Source organism: Plecotus auritus (genome assembly GCF_963455305.1).
Source record: "Plecotus auritus genome assembly, chromosome: 13".
NCBI classification, from domain to species: Eukaryota; Metazoa; Chordata; class Mammalia; order Chiroptera; family Vespertilionidae; genus Plecotus; species Plecotus auritus.
In genome coordinates this window covers 19,676,942-19,694,707 of record NC_137779.1, presented here as the reverse complement: position 1 = coordinate 19,694,707, position 17,766 = coordinate 19,676,942, and the positions used below count along the sequence as shown (strand labels likewise).

The 17,766-nt window shown below is 47.0% G+C and overlaps 1 protein-coding gene across 1 annotated transcript in view; it reads right to left on the bottom strand.

Moving 5' to 3' along the window:
- Positions 1-16,881, bottom strand: part of BARX2 (BARX homeobox 2) — a 59,860-nt gene extending 42,979 nt beyond the window's left edge. The window contains exon 1 of the mRNA XM_080649705.1: positions 16,350-16,881. Coding sequence (XP_080505831.1) covers positions 16,350-16,536 — 187 coding nt within the window. The 5' untranslated portion in view covers positions 16,537-16,881. The remainder of the gene's footprint in view (positions 1-16,349) is intronic.
- Between the last annotated feature and the right edge of the window lie 885 nt (positions 16,882-17,766).

Sequence of the window (17,766 nt, the reverse complement as noted above, 5' to 3'; positions counted from 1 at the left end):
GGATGCTAATCCATTCCAGAGGCCTTCAGCTAGGTAAGAACTTACTGCTCCTTGGTGGGGGGTGGGGGGGGGGGATGTCCTAATCATTCTAGGGGTAGTTTGATAGCCTGGAAATAAAGAACTAAGTAAGGAAAATCTAATGAGTCTTAATTTTTAAAAAATCTGAAATTTTAAAAAACATTGCTGAAGGTCTAATCGGGACTCATCACCACACTTTTAAAAAGCAGATACTATTCAGAAGTCTAAACTCCAAATTAGGCAACTGAGTTTCCCCTGTGTGGGACAAGGTTTGGATTTCTCCTCTGCTCCTCCACCCATATTTTTGGAGTAGGTGTTTTTTTTTTTCTTTTTTAATTAGCATGGTAGAAATCAGAGGTTATCCCTTAATGTGGTTAATCTCTAGACAACCTAGAATGTTCTTTTACTTCTCCTCTCCGCTTCCAGACTATCCCACCCAAGAAGAGGGCTCTCTCTACTTCTTTCTCTTTCCGCTTCGACTAAATGAGAAGAATAATAGTATCACATGATTATTATGAAGTAAGTTAATTCATGTAAGGTATTCAGAAAAGTTCCTGGTGCATAGTTCAGTGTGTTTGCTAGTATATGTATTTTATCATTTTGTAAATTCACCTCTGATTTGAAGTAAGAAAATCATTGTAGCTCTCACCAGTTTTGCTCAGTGGATAGAGCGTTAGCCTGTGGACCGACAGGTCCCGGGTTTGATTCTGGTCAAGGGCACATACATTAGTTGCAGGGTCCTCTGTGGGGTGAGGGCTCATGTAGGAGGCAACCAATCGATGTGTTTCTCTCTGTCTTTCCCTTTGTCTTCCACTCTTTCTAAAAATCACTGGAAAAATATCCTCGGGTGACGATTAAAAAAAAAGAAAATCATTGTAGCATGTACCACACATACTTCTCTTTGAAGTAGAGTTTTACCTAGAACACCAATGGTTTCTTCCTCTGAAGTCAGTCTGCCTTCCACACATACACACTCCTCTCCAACTCCCTTGTGGTGGTAAGGATTCCCAGCTGCCTATCTGGATAAACCCAGCAGTGGAGAGGAAGTTACAGCTGAATCAGGTTAATGTCACATCTCCCACTTCCCACTGGGTTTCATTAGCTCCAAGGCTGCTGCGGAGAGTGAAGTCTCCCCTAACCCAAGTGCCTCAGTGAAAACAAGAGCGTGCCTGAGGCACCTAGAGAATCAGGCTTCATCCTTCTTGAACGGTCTGGCAGCTCTGATCCCGAATTAGTTGAAAATTCCAACAGACGCAGGTAGACGTGCATTCCCACAGCAGAGGCACCCCAGCAAGTCAGCGCTTTCCCAGCTGTGCAAAACCCTTCCAGGCGGGGCTGGGCAAATGGACTTAATTGTACAACTTGCATTATTATGACTACTGTTATTTCAAGGGGTGGGCAACACATCCAAGGGAGATAAGAAGCATTATAAAATGTCACCCAAACCTCAAACTGGAAAATGTCAGTAATATTGATACTACCGAGGTCCTCTAAGTTGTCATCATCAAATTTTCTGGGGGAAATCAGTGAGGGTTGGAACAGCAATTAAATAAATAAATAAATAAATAAATATCCCCCAAATTCCGTTGAATCCCAAATATTTTATTGTAAATACTCTGACCCTTCTCTCAGTGCAAGAGAAATCCTGTGTCATCTCTAGAAAGGTTTGGAAATGTATCCTCGGCGCTCAGAGCCTGATCTCAATTTAAGAGAGTCCTTGCAAAATTCCCCGCTAAACTCCCACCCCCAGGGCCTTTCACCCATCACAGAGCCCTGGTCTGTGAAGAGTCAAAGGAGGTATTTTGATGGCCTGGAATGACATCCTCTGCCATGGATCAGTAGCAAGCTTATTTCACCACCTCGGAACCCTGCTCCCAACAGTCTAATTCAGCGGGCGGCACACTGTCCCCGCACACGGCCGGACAGTCAGTATTTCAGGCTTGCGGGCCACGCTGTCTCTGTTGGGACCACTCACACCTGCGGTCGTAGCACAAAAGCCACCACGGATATTCGCAAACAGATGGGTGTGGCTGTGCTCCGATAAATCCTCAGGGACACTGTTTGGATTTCATATAGCTTTCTTTGCCACAAAATCTTCTTCTTCTTTGGATCTCTTTTCAACCATTTACAAGTGTACAGACCGTTCTGAGCTCGTGGCAGCAGAGAAAGAGGCGGGAGGCCAGATTTGGCCTCTGGTCAAGCCGTCTAGAAAATCACAGTGACGTGTCAGTCCCCTGAGACTGCCAGCTTCCCTCACAGTCTGTGGGTATGTTCACCACGCTTTGAACATTTTCAAAGCATCGAGTGAATGCTCCTGAATCAGTCACTCCTCCCCAACACACTGGGAGGTAGGTCTGTTCTGCCAATAGCAGGAACCGAGGCATTGGGACCTCACAGTCAGTGGGGGGGTCCCAAGCAGAGTGGTTTTCTTTTTTAAAATATATTTTTATTGATTTCAGAGAAGAAGGGAGAGGGAGAGAGAGAACCATTAATCAGCTGCCTCCTGCACGCCCCCGACTGGGGATCGAGCCCACAACCTGGGCATGTGCCCTGACCGGGAATCAAACTGTGACCTCCTGGTTCATAGGTCGACGCTCAACCACTGAGCCACACTGGCTGGGTGGCAGAGGGGTTTGCTGACAAGATTTCCACTGAGACCTCGGCTCCCTCACGGCCTCCGAACACCAAGTACACGCGATTGCTGGCAAGGCACCGCATGAATACCATTACTGTGTTCTGATACAATAATAATGATCCTTTGTGACCCAGGATGATGAAATTCTTCGCTGCACTGTTAATATATATGGTAATTTGGCTACATGTGTGGCTGGGCAGGCCATTGCCCCATCAGAAGGCACTGAGGAACGCCTCTGATAATAAGCACGTACTCCTAGGACAAGTTCCAAAGTGAAATATTCCATTCCATCTGAAAATGTGTCTTCCTCTGGGGACAAGTGCTGAGCAGGCATCTGAAGAGCCAGGCGTCAGCAGAACTTGCTTCCTTACCCGGACTCTTCCTGCCAACATTCCCTCTCACCTCCTGCCTCCCACACCACCCACTCCTGCCCACTCCCCGCCTACTGGAGCACAGACACGCGCACTTTGCCTACTGGAGCACAGACACGCGCACTTCGCCTCTCTGAATGCATATGTTGAACAGAATATTCTCCACACGCTGCCAAAGATCCCTATCTCCCACGGAGTCCTGTTGGAACAATGGTCTGAGGAACTTGGGGGACCAAGTCAGCCTCCCTACACAAATCAAGGGCTCCATGGCAGCCAGGAGGACAGAGCCACAGGTCCCATCCCACCTGCTCCCACCTGGCCCCCACCCACCACTGCACCTGGATGAGGTCACCAGAGACGGCTTATGGGAATCTTCCCTCTAAATGGGAGGCAGAGGTAGCACCCTATTCACTGGGGGTTCCTTCCCACCATGAAGAGGGAGAACGCCTCATCAAGGGAACGTTTCTCACACCATGGAGCGGATTCACCAAGTAGAGTATTACATCAGCAGATACTTGACTTCCTAGGCAACAGTGACCAGCTGAGCAACACAATTCCAGGAAAACAAATCCATGCAGGGCCCTTGTCCCTGCGGCCCTGTCCACAGAATGGCCTGCATTACCACTCAGAGTGCAATCCTAAACCAGCCCCAACAGCAACTCCAAGGCCCTAAAAGAGGGACTTTGTCGGCAACTCCCTCGGAACCACAGACCCAATGATATACTAGGACAGTGGTCGGCAAACTCATCAGTCAACGGAGCGGCAAACCACGGCTCGCGAGCCGCATGTGACTCGCGAGCCGCCGTTTGCCGACCACTGTACCAGGACAACGAATAGCCCTCAAACTGCTACCTTTTCCCACAACATATTCTCTTCTAAAAGAAAAGACTCTCCTTAATCTCTGTGCTTCAAAGAAGAAATTAAATGTGTTGAGAAACTCTGCCACTTTTCTAAAAACAAAAAACAAAAAACAAAAGTCCTTGGGACGCACAGCTGCATGAGGAGACACAGCTTCAGGGTAATTATCATAAGCAAGTCTTGTAAAAAATGAAGTAACAAAGCACGTTTTCTGATGCCGTAGGGTTGACCTGTTTATGCCACTCATTTACAAATTTACAAAATTCTGAATCCCCATTATGAAACAGAAAGGGGAGGGCGAATGAAACCTATCTATCCATGAACTTGAACAGCTCACGGACCACCCAGGTTGCAAGAGGCCTCAAAAGGCCGCGAGGGCAATGACACAACCGACAAGAATGCTCCGGACTGAAGTGGTGGGTTTTGTGCTTTTGTGTTTTTGTGTTGTTTTTTTTCAGGATATTTCATTTTTCTCGGGTTTACTTCACCATTATAGTGATCTTTCCCTGAAGGGCTGTGCTTCAGTCAATCAAGATGAGGTTATCGTTATAAGATAATTATTTGTAATAGAAACTATCAATTACCGAGCACGTACGTGCCAGGGACTATGCCGAAAGCTTTACATACGTGATCTCGTTTAACCTACATGACTAACCCTGTTAGGTAGTTATTAATATCTCCCTTTTACAGATGAGGAAATTGAGTGTCAGGGAGATGAAATGACTCGCCTAAGGTCACACAGAGTGTCCAATGCACAGAAACCGAGGACCACCTAACTGGAAAGCCATACACTAGGGTCCTTCCCCTGAACAGCCTCACACGTGTGAGTCATGGGGTGTAAATTGCACCCGCCTCATCGGCAAGCTGTGATCTACACTAGGGTAGTTCCCCAACGTGACTTTTCAGGATAATCATAGAGAAAGCTTTTTAAAAATAGAGACCCGCAGAAGCACCGCAGCCCAACTAGACATAATGTGAAAAACCCAGCTCGTATTCTTTTGTGTAAGTCAGGGGTGGGGAACCTTTTTTTCTGCCAAGGGCCATCTGGATATTTATAACATCATTCAAGGTCCATACAAAATTATCCACCTGAAAATGAGCCTGCTGTATTTGGTCAAACATTGTATTAACTCACCCCTAATCCCTTGGCAAGGCCAAAGCAAATGATTTCTCGGGCCTTATGCAGTCTGCGGGCTGGATGCTCCCCACCCCTGGGTTAAGTGATGCCAAACCACTTGGGGAGACTTTTTTTTTCCCCCAACAAGTACTTTATAAAAAATAGTCCCAAGTCTTAGTTCTTCAAAGCATTGGTCTGGCCTTTAGTTGTTAAATATTTTCTCTGGTTCACAATAACCAATGAATACCTGCTGGGAGTTCCACCTTGGACGGCCCTAGAACCACAGCTCAGAGCCCACGAGATGAGTTCAGTGTCGCACAGTCGGACGGCATGAAGTCCATCATCCCCCGACGACTTCACTTCCTGTGAAGTCTGCGTGCTTCTTAGAATTCTTCTGGCATCACGCAGAAACCCAAATCATCACGGGAAATGAGAGACGAGAGACTGACTGGCACACATTAAATGATTATGAATATGTACAAAGGAGTTCATAGGTTCAAAATAAACTCCTATGGAGCTGGCACAGCCGATGGACCTGGCTTTCTAGACAGTAGTGAGTTCTGTGGAAAGGGACAGACTTGAGTGCGTTTACACACTTTCATATAGATTCTAGGTAGTACGGAACTTTATTTTTAATTTTATTTTTTAAATCTATTTTTACTGATTTCAGAGAGAAGGGAGAGGGGAAGAGAGAGAGATAGAAACATCTATGATGAGAGAGAACCATTGATCGGCTGCCTCCTGCACGACCCCTACTGGGGATGGAGCCGGCAACCCGGGCATGTGCCCTTGGCAGGGAATCAAACTGTGATCTCTGGTTCATAGATCGATGCTCAGCCACTGAGCCACACCGGCCGGGCTGAGACCATCTTTCTTAATGACATTTCCTCCATCCCCCACCCAAAGCCCAGCTTGCTTCCTCGCTTTATGAGGAATACGGTCTCACTGGGAGGGGTTCGGGCAGCTGACGACACAGTGAGGGCTCAGTCCCTTGGCCTGAGCCCAGCCGCCGTGTGTGTCGTGCTCAGAGGATTGGCTCCTGCCTCTCAGGAATGTCTGTTCGCTGGCCACAGGTCTGATAGATCCACCATCCCTTCCGTCATGTCCTATTTGGCCACCATCCCCTGGATGTGGTCATTAATTCCTGCTGACCGGCCACTGCCAAGCGCCACAGCACAGCCCTCTGGCTATAAAAGGTCTGACGAGGGCCCTGGGGCGCTTTGATTTCGTGTTTTCTTCTCTGCCCGTGTGTGTGTTTAAACCCAGAGGGCTGGTCTGCGAAGGGGAAACCCTTTGGCCAACTCTCGACAGTACACACTGTTTCATCCACACGAAGGAGTGGTTTTTTTCCCCCCTCTGAAGGGGCACAGAAAGGCAGAGCTCCCTAAAGGGCCACAGTTGTGTCAAAAATATCTTAAAGAAACATTTCTAAATTGGCCGTGTGTATTTTGGAGGGAAGAGAAAAATGTCTCGGCTGCACCAAGCATCTGCCACCCCCACTGTCACTGTCACGTGGTCTAGATTACCTTCTCCAAACCACAGGACGACCATTTATCTATTATCCTGAACAGACAGCTCTCTGTGTGGTCACCATGGTGACAGTTCCCATCCCTCGCTAACAATTCCTGGTACCACACATCAAACGAAGTCTAAAATCCAATCGTGGTTACAAAATATAAAGAGAACGCCACCGGCGTATCAGCCCATATCAACATCATTCTTCCCGCTAAGCAGCTACATTAACATGTTTAGATCCTTGGCATTCACAGCTGTCCTTCGATGTTTTTTTTTTTCTTTCCCCAAGTTAATTAGTCAACAGCAATGGACCATTCTCAAAGCCAAGGATGGCACGTCATACCAGCAGATGCAATAAAAGGTGATTTATTGTGGTTTGAAACATCATTGAGAAGTGGGGGAAAGAGAAACCTAATCGCTCTTGCTTGCGTGATTATCGATGTATATTTGGGAAAACACACACACAGGCGCGCACACACACACACACACACACACACACACACACTTCCCAGCAATTCCTCTAGCCCCGGTGCCCAGCTCAGGAACCATTCATTCAGATGCCAACGCGTTGCTGGGGGAACAGCAGTTACCTTGGTGATAAATCATGTCCCCACCCAGCCAGAGGAGGTAAGGAAGATCCGAACACCAATTTCAGAAGTTCCAGTGGTTGCGTGAGTGTGAGCTGTACGCGTGTCTAACTATAAAGTGTTCTTATTTCCCCTCTGTGAGACTGAAAAGCTTCTGTTTCAGGACAGAAACGCTATTAAGAAAGCCATCAAAAGCCCCACAAGATCAAGGGTTTCATGCGTATGGGAGTCTCCTGTACTATCGTTTTTCAATGTTTATATTACAGAGAATTTCGAACATACAGAAAAGCACAAAGCATAATGTAGAACATCTGTGTACCCATGACCAAGCTTTGCCAAATCTTAATACTTGGCCATATTTACATTAGGCCTCTTCCTTAATAAATACCGTAATTACACAGGAAAATAAAAACCTGTGAGGAGCCTTCTCCAATCCCATACCCTTGCCTCCCTAAACAATATATAGATATTTTGCATGTTTTCAAGCTTTATATAAACCGTGTCAGACTGTAAGTGTCAATCTACAATTTGTTTTTCTTCCTCAGCATTGAGTTTCTAAAATCTATCCATATTCACACAAGTGGATCTGATTCATTCATTTTCATCACTGCATAAAAAGATAGCACATATGACTTCTTTTTTTTTTCCTTCTTCTAAGCAGTGATTGTTTTGGAGTTTTCATACCACAAGCAACGTAGAAGTGAGTGTTCTGATACACGTACAATGATTTCTCAAGGCGTCCACGCCGAAGTGGGAGTGGGAGCTACAGGATGTGTGTGCATCTGCAGCTTTACTGGGTGTTGCCACAAACCTCTCCAAAGTAACTGTGCCAAATCCCACTCCCACCATCAGAGTATGAGAATGTCTACTGCTCCACATCCTTGTCAGGAACTGATGTTGTCAGATTCTTTCATTTTCGCCTACCCCACTGGGTATGAAATGGCTTCTCCTGTTCACTGGTGTGTGGCTGATAGCCAGTGAAGCAAACTTCTTTTCATGCTTACTGGCCGTCTCGCTCTTCGTTTCTATGAACTGCCCGTTTTTGTACTTGCCTTTTATCTTATTGCTTGTGAGAGATCTTTACCTATTCTGTGACTTGGAGAAAGCTGCTTTGCGTCTCCGCTTCCCCATCCGTAATAGCCATCTCTTACGGATGATTTGAAGCTGATCATGAAGCACTCAGTCCAGTCAGTGCCTAGGACATGTTAGACACTAAAAAACACTGTCACTGTTTCTGCTATTGTTCTGAATATGGATAAGTTTCAGGATATAAAGGATTTCTAGCTTTTCTCCCAGATGTGTAGCTCCCTTTGGAATAAGACCTGGAGGACTCAGAGGGGCCGCCTCAGCAACTCTCCTTGTCCAGACTATTTCCCATAATTCGAAGACATGATCCCAGTACCTGGTTACCTGTAAGTTATCATCAGGAAAATGGGGAGTCAGTTCTCCTAGAATCAGGGGTCCTCAAACTTTTTAAACAGGGGGCCAGTTCACTGTCCCTCAGACCATTGGAGGGCCAGACTATAGTTTAAAAAACAACTATGAACAAATTCCTATGCGCACTTCGGGCCCCGGACGAGTCGGCTGCTAAGCAGGACAGGCAGCAGCATCCGGCGGGCTGGATAAATGTCCTCGGCGGGCCGCATGTGGCCCGCGGGCCATAGTTTGAGGACCCCTGAATTGCTTCAACTCAACATGGAAGTTACATTTCCTTCAATCCACACGTGGCCGTGGCATCTTCTGTGAATGACCGTGGGCCCGAATCGGTTACGTTCAAGTGTGGCAGGAACTCTGGGCAGAGGGCAATGGGCTGTGGAGGCCGGCAGGGAAATCAGGGTTAGGGACCTGTCAGGTTTCCTAAGATGGAAACTCAGCCGTGACTTCCTGGGATTCCACCAGGCCCAGAGCCAGTCCCTTTCCCCACACGTCATACGTGATCCTTGGATAAGACAAGCCGAAGGACAATTATCCTGTCACTTATCACATACACCGGTGTTTGGTAATAATGGCCAGAAGCACACTGACATCCCCCAGGGGGCAGCCGGTCCCATTCAGTGCTCACTGTGGGACCAAGATCCAGAAGGACACGCTCCTGAGGACGTGTTGGTGAGCGAGAGACGCAATAAAAAGGCCCCGCGTCAGCCCCCCTGCTTGCGCTCTTGACATCCTTAGTTTGGTGTTGAGAGCCTCCCAGCTTGGCTCCTATTCAGGAGCAGCCTGACTTTTCCTGGGAGAAAGGCTGTGTCCACTCACCCTGACGAACCCTGCCAGTGGAGTCAGCAAGCGTAGATAGCTGTCCTCCAGGCCTATCAGGTATCCTGACATCAGCTCCAATGGGTAACTAACTGGCAGGGTCCCTTCCAGATGCACTTGAACACGATCTAACAATTCTCTCCCTTCGGATTCAGTTTCAACGGGCGCTAGAGAAAGCAGAGACTTCTCTTTCACGACTAAAGAAAGAGGCCTTCTCAGAGCGATCCTGGGTGAGAGTCACTCCCAGCCCAAATATAATTAGCCCATCTTCTGATACCTATCTAGGTGTACTGCTTTGTTCCTTAAGTGCGTGCCAAGTTTCCACCTTCCAGAAGTTAAACTGCCGTATAAAAATGCTCTGGCGATGATGAGTAATTAGACACCGTAATGGAAAACTAACTGTGTTTTTATTTAGAGCATTCGTTTTAACAAGACATGTCTTTTTCTAACTGTTATTAAGCTGCAATAAAAATCAATGAACTCCTGAGGGTTTGCAAAGTTTTTTCTGGTTAAAATGAAAACAAAACAAAACAAAAAAACACACCAGAGTATTTCGTTGGCTAATACCACCAACTTTGTACAAGGCCCTGCTCTGAACCCCGTTATTTATATATTCTACTGCCTATTCTATCCTGTCCCCCATGCAGTGGGGGGAGAGAGAACCATTCCAACCTCTGGAGCAGCCAGAACAGAGGCAGACCCTGGCCAGGGGGGAGAGGAGGGTATGTCACATGTAAAATGTCTTCACCCACATAGTCTCAATCCTTCTCTTCCCTGTCTCTTTGTCATACTGAGCCCGAGGGTGCCACTTACAGCAGAGTGGCTGGTGACGGTTCTGCGAATGTTCTGGCTTCGAAGAAGGCTCAGCCAGCTGTGAGCATGGGGTCCACCCCCCCACACTAAAAACTCCCACTCCACCGAGTGCTGCATGAACCCAGGACTCCCCAAAAGAGAACACTGAAGCTTCGATCCACGCATCCCATCCAAATCCTTGCAGCCCGCTTCAGCCGATTCCAGTTAAGAGTTCGTCAACGGACTTAGCTACAGGAGCCGAATTCATTGCACTGGGCCAGGACCAGTGGCAAGCGTGGGGGTCGGGCTCACCACACCCACAGAACTTCACAGGCTTCGTGCAAATGAGGGAGCTCCAGATCCGGGCAACCTGCCTGGCTTTTATCTCTGTTCCTCTTCCTCCTTGACCTCCAGTGACACCTAAAACTGCTCCAGGGTTAGCACGTACTCGGGCCTCCACACTGAACGCCACATGCCCGCAGGCCCCGGGCTCTGGGTCTCCTCCCCTAAGGGGCCCCAGCGTGTGTCCAAGCGGAATCAACGTGAGCCACTTACAGGCCCTACGCTGACAGAAGGATTTGAGAAGCCACCTTTGTTTGGTCCCCACAGCCACTGAAGACCACTGTGGCACACACAAGGCTGAGACGAGTAGCTTCAAGAGTTTCAAAAGAAACCCCTTTTTCTTTTTCCCTCTTCCTCTCTCTCTCTCTCTCTCTTTCTCTTTATTTTATTTTATTTTTTTTGCCTTCATCTCTGTACAATCCTTAACTGCTTTTCGTACAGATCCCTGGGATATATTAATCCTAACGATCTTTGCATTTAGATTCCCGAGGTATGTTAAAACGGGCAACTTCATCACTGCTGTCTACGCTTGTATCACAAATTGTTTTCCATCCAGACCTACAACCGAAAAACACACCAACGAGCACATCTGTAGCGTTACCATGGATACGGTTTCATTGGCGTTGTCCTTAATGAGGTTAACGTGACAGTTTTGCTGGTGATAACGCCCTTTAGGTGGAGTTCAAAGAGGACATTCCATAGGGTAAGCAAAAGCACTGACGCGTCAGAATGCTCCCCGATCCCAATTCCAAACTGCCCATCACATACTCGAGAGAAGGCATCAAAAAAGGCTTGGCAGTGGTTCTACGCGTCGTCTAGAGACATTTTTAAAATATCCCAACTGTTTGTCAAGATTTAGAAGAAACTTGTAATTAGTGACGCATAACAATGCCATCACCGAGCAAGCATAAAATATTGGTTGAGTTAAATTATTGCATTCCGTGGAACTGACGATCACAGGCGTTTGGAGAGGTATGGTAACGTGTGAACGACACTTCTAATCATTTTCTCATTAGAAAAAAATCACAGCCAGAGAAGAAACTGCTCGTGAAGTAGTCACTAGTTAAAACTGACTCCTTAAAGAACCCCTCGGCACCCCCATTCAACAAAGGAGTTATCAAACTTAAGGGATAATAAAACAACAGCTGAGGATCTCAAAAGAACTCAGCCCAAATATAGTTTGACCCTGATGAGTGCCGGCCCGGTGAGTCCCTTGATTTATGTGCCCTTACAATGGGAACAGGAGAAGCGGTTATGAGTAATTGCTAATAAAAGCCTATTTGCCTCTGGCAGAAATGCAAATGCTTGTTCGTAATGATCATTCTCCCAAACCCCAGTTTACATTTCTCCATTAACATTCCAGTGCCCAAGATCCTACGGGGTCTGGTTTCTGACTAAAAGCCAGAGCTGAGTTTGGGGAACCACAGGAGCCAACTCCAGGAGGCAGTGGCTGGCTCCCTACCTCCCTACCAAGTCATGACACACATCCGCACCTCCTTTCATTTTTCACTGCGATGACACCCAACCTTTGTGATTAAAAAAAAAAAAAAAAAAAAAAAAAAAAAAAAAGAACCCAAAGACACCACCCCAAAGAACGTGTTTCTCTTGGACCCACCAAAGGATAAAATGTTCTCAATGCCACCTCCTAAGATAAACATCCTTCCCCAAATGCCCCTTTTAATGGGCTGGTTGTCTGTGCCTTGGGTGTGACTGCAGGAGTTTACCCGGGGGGGGGGGGGGTGTAACCACGTTGGAAAGGTCTTCCTATCCCTGAGTACCCTAATGAGAAGGACAGCATGGGTAGCAAGGATTGAAACAAAGCCAACACTGATGTGACCCTAGCACTTTGAAAAAAAAGTGTCTTCTTCTTGGGGACACTGGTCTATGACCCCTTCCACCTCTATACACCCGGTCAGCTATGCAATAAGATTGGCCAATCATGGAGAGATTCAACAGGATCATTCCGCCAGAGAAGGGGGAAGGAATTAGACTATGGTTTAAATTTTTTGTATCCTCACCCAAGGATATATTCACTGATTTTAGAGAGAGGAAAGGAAAGGGAGGGGCGGGGGGAGAGAGAAACATCAATCAGCCACCTCTCGCAGGCACCCCAACCAGGGATCGAACCCAAAACCCAGGTATGTGCCGTGACCAGGATTTGAACCCAAAACCTTTGGTTTACAGGAAGACGCTCCAACCAACTAAACCACCCGGCCAGGGCTGGTCTATGGTTTTAGTGGAATAATTAAAAGTCACGTTCTGGTCATGGGTTGTAAAATGTTCAAATGTCTACATTCACCTCTCCATAAATGTGTATGTGCAATTCTACAGTATATCTAGGTTATACTAAAAATAATTATATTAAATTATAAGTAATTATCATAAATTATAAGCACAGCCGGTTGGTTTCTCAGTATCCTCATATGAAAATTCTGAAGGTAAATTGTGACATCCTTGTTTTTGTGAAGCGAGTTATTCATTTTTTTTTCCAAACACCCCTCAAATTTAGAGACTCTGCCCGTGTCTAAAGATCAAACTGAAAGATCCCACCAAAGCTACTGTGTGGATCCCCCCCCCCCGCCCCTCCGCAGTCTATTCCGTCCTGGAGGCCAGGTTTCTGCAAGAGACTCTTCCACCAAGAAGCATAAATCACAACCAGAGGAATCGACAACACACTGCAGACTCAAACAGTATTTACCACACCCTCAACAGCACCTCATGCTCGGCCTTCAATCACTGTCAATGCTCTAATGTTTGTGTGTGATCGTTACTGATTCCCAAATGGCAATGTATTTCCATTCTGAATGAGGATCGCTGCGATCAAATTGAAAAGGAGACCAACATGTTATACACTGAATTAATTCTGAGCCCACGGCACATCTCAACAGTGGTCTGAACAACAAACCTGTTTTCAAACGGAGGCTTTCTTTGCGCTTCGTTTTTTAAATCTTACTTTCAATGTAATAATAAACGTTCCTTTCGTTTGGCTTAATTTCCCACACCCGGGTTCCCTCTCAATGACTATAATGTGACTTAGGAGATCCGCTGTGACTTAGAAACAGCTTTCTAAGACTAAAATCACACCGTTTGTAATAAGAAAGGGCCTGTTAAAATAGAGAGTAATTTTTTGAAGATGAGTTTTCCATTCAGGTTAGCGTGCCTAATAATAAATCACTGTCAGGTGATTATCTGCCTGATGTAAAATGTTTCCATTTCCCAGCTTACCGGAACTCAAGATTTTCTGCCTGAGGAGATTCAGTATCATGAATTGACATTTTAATTATTAATCTAAACAACATAGACTGCTTAACTATGTAGAGGCCTTTTCAATGCCATCGCTTTCTTTCCACCCCAATTTTATGTACTGATTATGCAGGGTGGTGACTTTTTGTATCTTAGTTTTCATTGTTTGACCTGACAAAGTTCACTTCTGTTAGTTATTCACATCTTAAACAGCAAACCGAAGGATGAGAAAGTTCAGTAACTTTTATTCCAATGTGTGCCTTTCCCTTGATTTGAATTTTTTAATGCATTGGTTCCACCAAAAGTGCTAGTTATCTTGATACAGAAAAAAAACTACGGTTTCATCATGGGTGACAGATGCCAAGAACTTATTGCTGTTGTTTTTTAATTAATAATAAAAAAAAGATTAAGTTCATCCAAGCTAAGATTTTGATCCTCAACATAACCGTTAAAAGCAACAAAATGCTTTGAAAGTAGGGTATTTGCAAAACCTTTGCGAAGACACTAATGGGATTCCCATGATCTAATACATGTAAGGCTTTAACTGTAACCGTAAACCCACTCAAAGCTTTGGGTCTGAAAGTATGGACTATTGTAGCCAGTTTTTATGGGTTTAATTCCACCGGCAAATCCCAGTTTCTGTATTTTAAATCTCAACGAGAGCAAACTCACAACACATTTTCAAGAGAACAATGCAAAGCAAGCAAGCCCTGGAATGAGAGGGCAAGAAAACCACGGCCAGCCACGACCCGCTCTCAGGAGCCATCAATGAACATCAGAAGCACAAAACTGAGCAACGCTTTCAGTTCATGATACACGCGCAGTCCTCTGTTAACACACGGCATCAGATGAGTCATTCTATTTCCCTCTGATTAATTTCCCACACAAGGTTCAGCAAAACACAGCACTTAGCCTCCACTGATAACTGTGTCACTGTTTTCAGAGGCTCTTTATTACTTGTTTTCTGACATGTTTTCTTCTCTGATCCAGTTCCACAACTGTTACAAAGTCAGAAAAGGCTGCCTTCAAATCAATGGATGGCGCGAAGTCACTAAAAAATAACCTGCAGGCTCTATCGCTCTACCTGGGTGTTTAGAAGTTGTTCTGTTTTATCCTGGGAATGTCTAGGTATGTAACCGTAGCAGGGTGCATTGAGATTTGTGATTAAAACAGATACTCTCTGTTTAATTTGTGATGAAAAGGATTTGAGTCATTGTAGCAGAAGATTAAATTTATGCTTAACACAAGATGCAGCCTACCTCCCCTATCCCACATCTATAAAGACTATTCACCCAGGGTTTATACGTGGCAGGCACACAAATGTAAACATATCAGCATCAAGGATATCTACCTTGTTTCTACAACGTCTTATCTTTTTCTTGTCTTGGCTATTTCTGGATTTTTAAAATTCAGTATTATAAGTTTTGGTATGGGCTCTTAGGCCTAATTCCACCGTACAGATAAAAGTTATTTTACAGAGGTGTAATTGAACATAATATTCATGTTATAGCCAAATACATGTAGGCACAATTTGGTTGTAAAAGAGCTTTATGGTATGTGTTTACACACATATTCACTGGCTATCCTACAGGGACCTTCAATGGAACCAACAGAAAGTAAAGCATTGCCCAGGTCTTGGCCTGACTATTCCAAAAACGTCTTTCAAAACCACTGCTAGCTCTTCACTTTACTTTTTCAATGTAAATATGACTAAATTAATTTATGTCATGCCATCCATGCAGCAAACATAACCTCAAAGGGTCTTTTGGTTTGGAAATGCCACATGTACACCTTGAGTTGAAAGCACGGTCAATAACTTCAATAAAAATTGCTTCAACTTTTGTTTTGTTTTGCTATCCCTATGCTTAGATAGTCTAAATTCTCTTCATGTACTCAAAGGTTTCTTTTATAAATACCTTTGGATTTATTTTCTACACAAAGCTACGCCTTTTTCAGTATATTTATGAAGTGCTCTTTATGGTCACTATTGGTCTTAGTTCTTCCAGAGAACGAAACCCAGATTTGAGGAATGTGTTTATTGTTATCATTGTTGTTTTTTAGTAGTTTAGTTTAGTTTAGTTTAGTTTAGTTTAGTTTAGTTTAGCAGGCACATAAAACTAATTCCGCTTACAACACCGTGCGACATATTCCGGAAATATTTCCCCCAAAGGGAGATCCTTTTAAGTAAAGTTCAGTGAATATAGGATTTTGTTGAGCGCCTCCGGATACCGCTTTACTTGAAAAATCCCCAGTGAAGACAGAAGATTGGCGTTAACTCCAGGCCAGAAGCAACACCACTTCCTGAAACAATGTTTTAGGCGCTGAACCAGGTCAAGAGTTTGAACTTTCTGACTGAGAACCAAGGCGGCGCTGGGAAGGAGGAAGCGTCCTGTGGCTCAGGCGACCTGCTCCTGGGGCGCGTTGCCTTCCCTTTTTTTCCAACCTTGTGTTCCACACCTTGACCAGCCCATTCCCAGGCTGCAGCCGCCTTAGCCATTTGCCCGCCGCTGCTAAGGCTAGTCCTCTCGCCCTCGGGTTGGAGGACAGAGGGGGGTAAAGCGCCCGACACCAGCGAGAGAGGTAGCACACCCCACCAGTCCCCCAGCGGGGCGTCTTACCGGTACAGGAATGCAGGGGCTTGGGTCGCACGACCAGCGAGGGGCACACGGAGTAGAGGGAAAGTTTCTCAAAGTAGTCGCAGGTCTCCTTGGAGAGGATCTCGTCGATCATGAAAGTCTTGTAGCGCCGCCTGGCTGCTTTGAGTTGGCCGGGCGAGGTGAGCCTCAGCTCCGCGTGGCAGTGCATGGTGAGCCGGGGCCGCGGGGCTGGCGCACCGGCGGGGTCTGTTCCCGGGGCCACGGCAGCCGGGAGGCGGCGGAGCCCTGGCGGGGCGCGGAGGGGAGCGGGCACCGGGCGCGCCGGCCGCGCGTCTCTAGACCCACCCGTAGATCAGCATCTTCGCCGCGCCTTTTTGGGACACCGCGACTGTCAATCAGCGCGCGCTTCCTGCAGGGCCGGGTGCGGAGTCACGCCGCGTGCGGAGTCGCGCCGAGGGGGCGTCGGCGGCCAGCCCGCCTGTGCCAACTCGGCGGGAGCCTGCGCGCCGCGTGCCCGTCGCTCTCCTCGCCTCCTCCCGCCTGCCCTCGCCTCTCGCTCTTCTGCCCGTCTCTCTATTTTAAGACACTCGCTTTGCCTCTCCTCCCCGCCCCTCTGCTGGAACAACCTCCAGGTGTGTGTGTAGGGTGCGCGCTCGAGGGTGCGCGCGGTGCGGGGAGCGCGCACTGCCCCGCCCGCCGGCCTGGCCTACTAGGGCCGCTGCCCCCAGCGCGTCCCAGCGCACCTCCTTCGCGCGCGTCTTCTCCGCGCGCATCTCATTACCCACCTCGCCCCGCTCCCCTTGCCTTCAAACCAGGGACGGGCGGGTATGGTTCTCTTACTAGGAAGAAGCCGAGTTCTCGCCGAGGCTCCGGAGCCGGCTCCCCCAGGGACCAGTGTGCCCTTCTCCTTCCGGGCTGGGACCCCCGCCGGCCGGGTCCAGATGACTGCGGCCGCCCCTCCTGCCCCCTACGCTCGCTGCCCGCGCGAGCCGAGCATGGGCTGTTTGCGCCGATTGCAAACTTGACGGCCCACGGAGATCCCAAACTATGGATGACCCTTGCCCTGTCCGTTATCCCAGTAATAAACTGTAGAAATAAAAAAAGTAACCAACAAAAGTGTGTATTCCTTTTTATTTGTAAACTACGTATAAACTTTTTCGGTCGCCAGCGCCGGTGTGCCCTTCGCAGGCAGCGTGTCCGCGGCATCTCGGACCAGGGACACTCCCGGCAAAGCAACTTTTGTCGCCCTTCCCTCGCCACGCCGCAGGGTTCCGGGAGCCGCAGAGACACATGCTAATGAAGCGGCTGGCCTTCCTCCTCCTGGGCGCCTACCGTCCGAGTGCGTTCCCGACAGTGTCTGTAGGAACTTTTATTTTCTTTTTTTTTTAAATATATTTTATTAATTTTTTACAGAGAGTAAGAGAGAGGAGAGAGATAG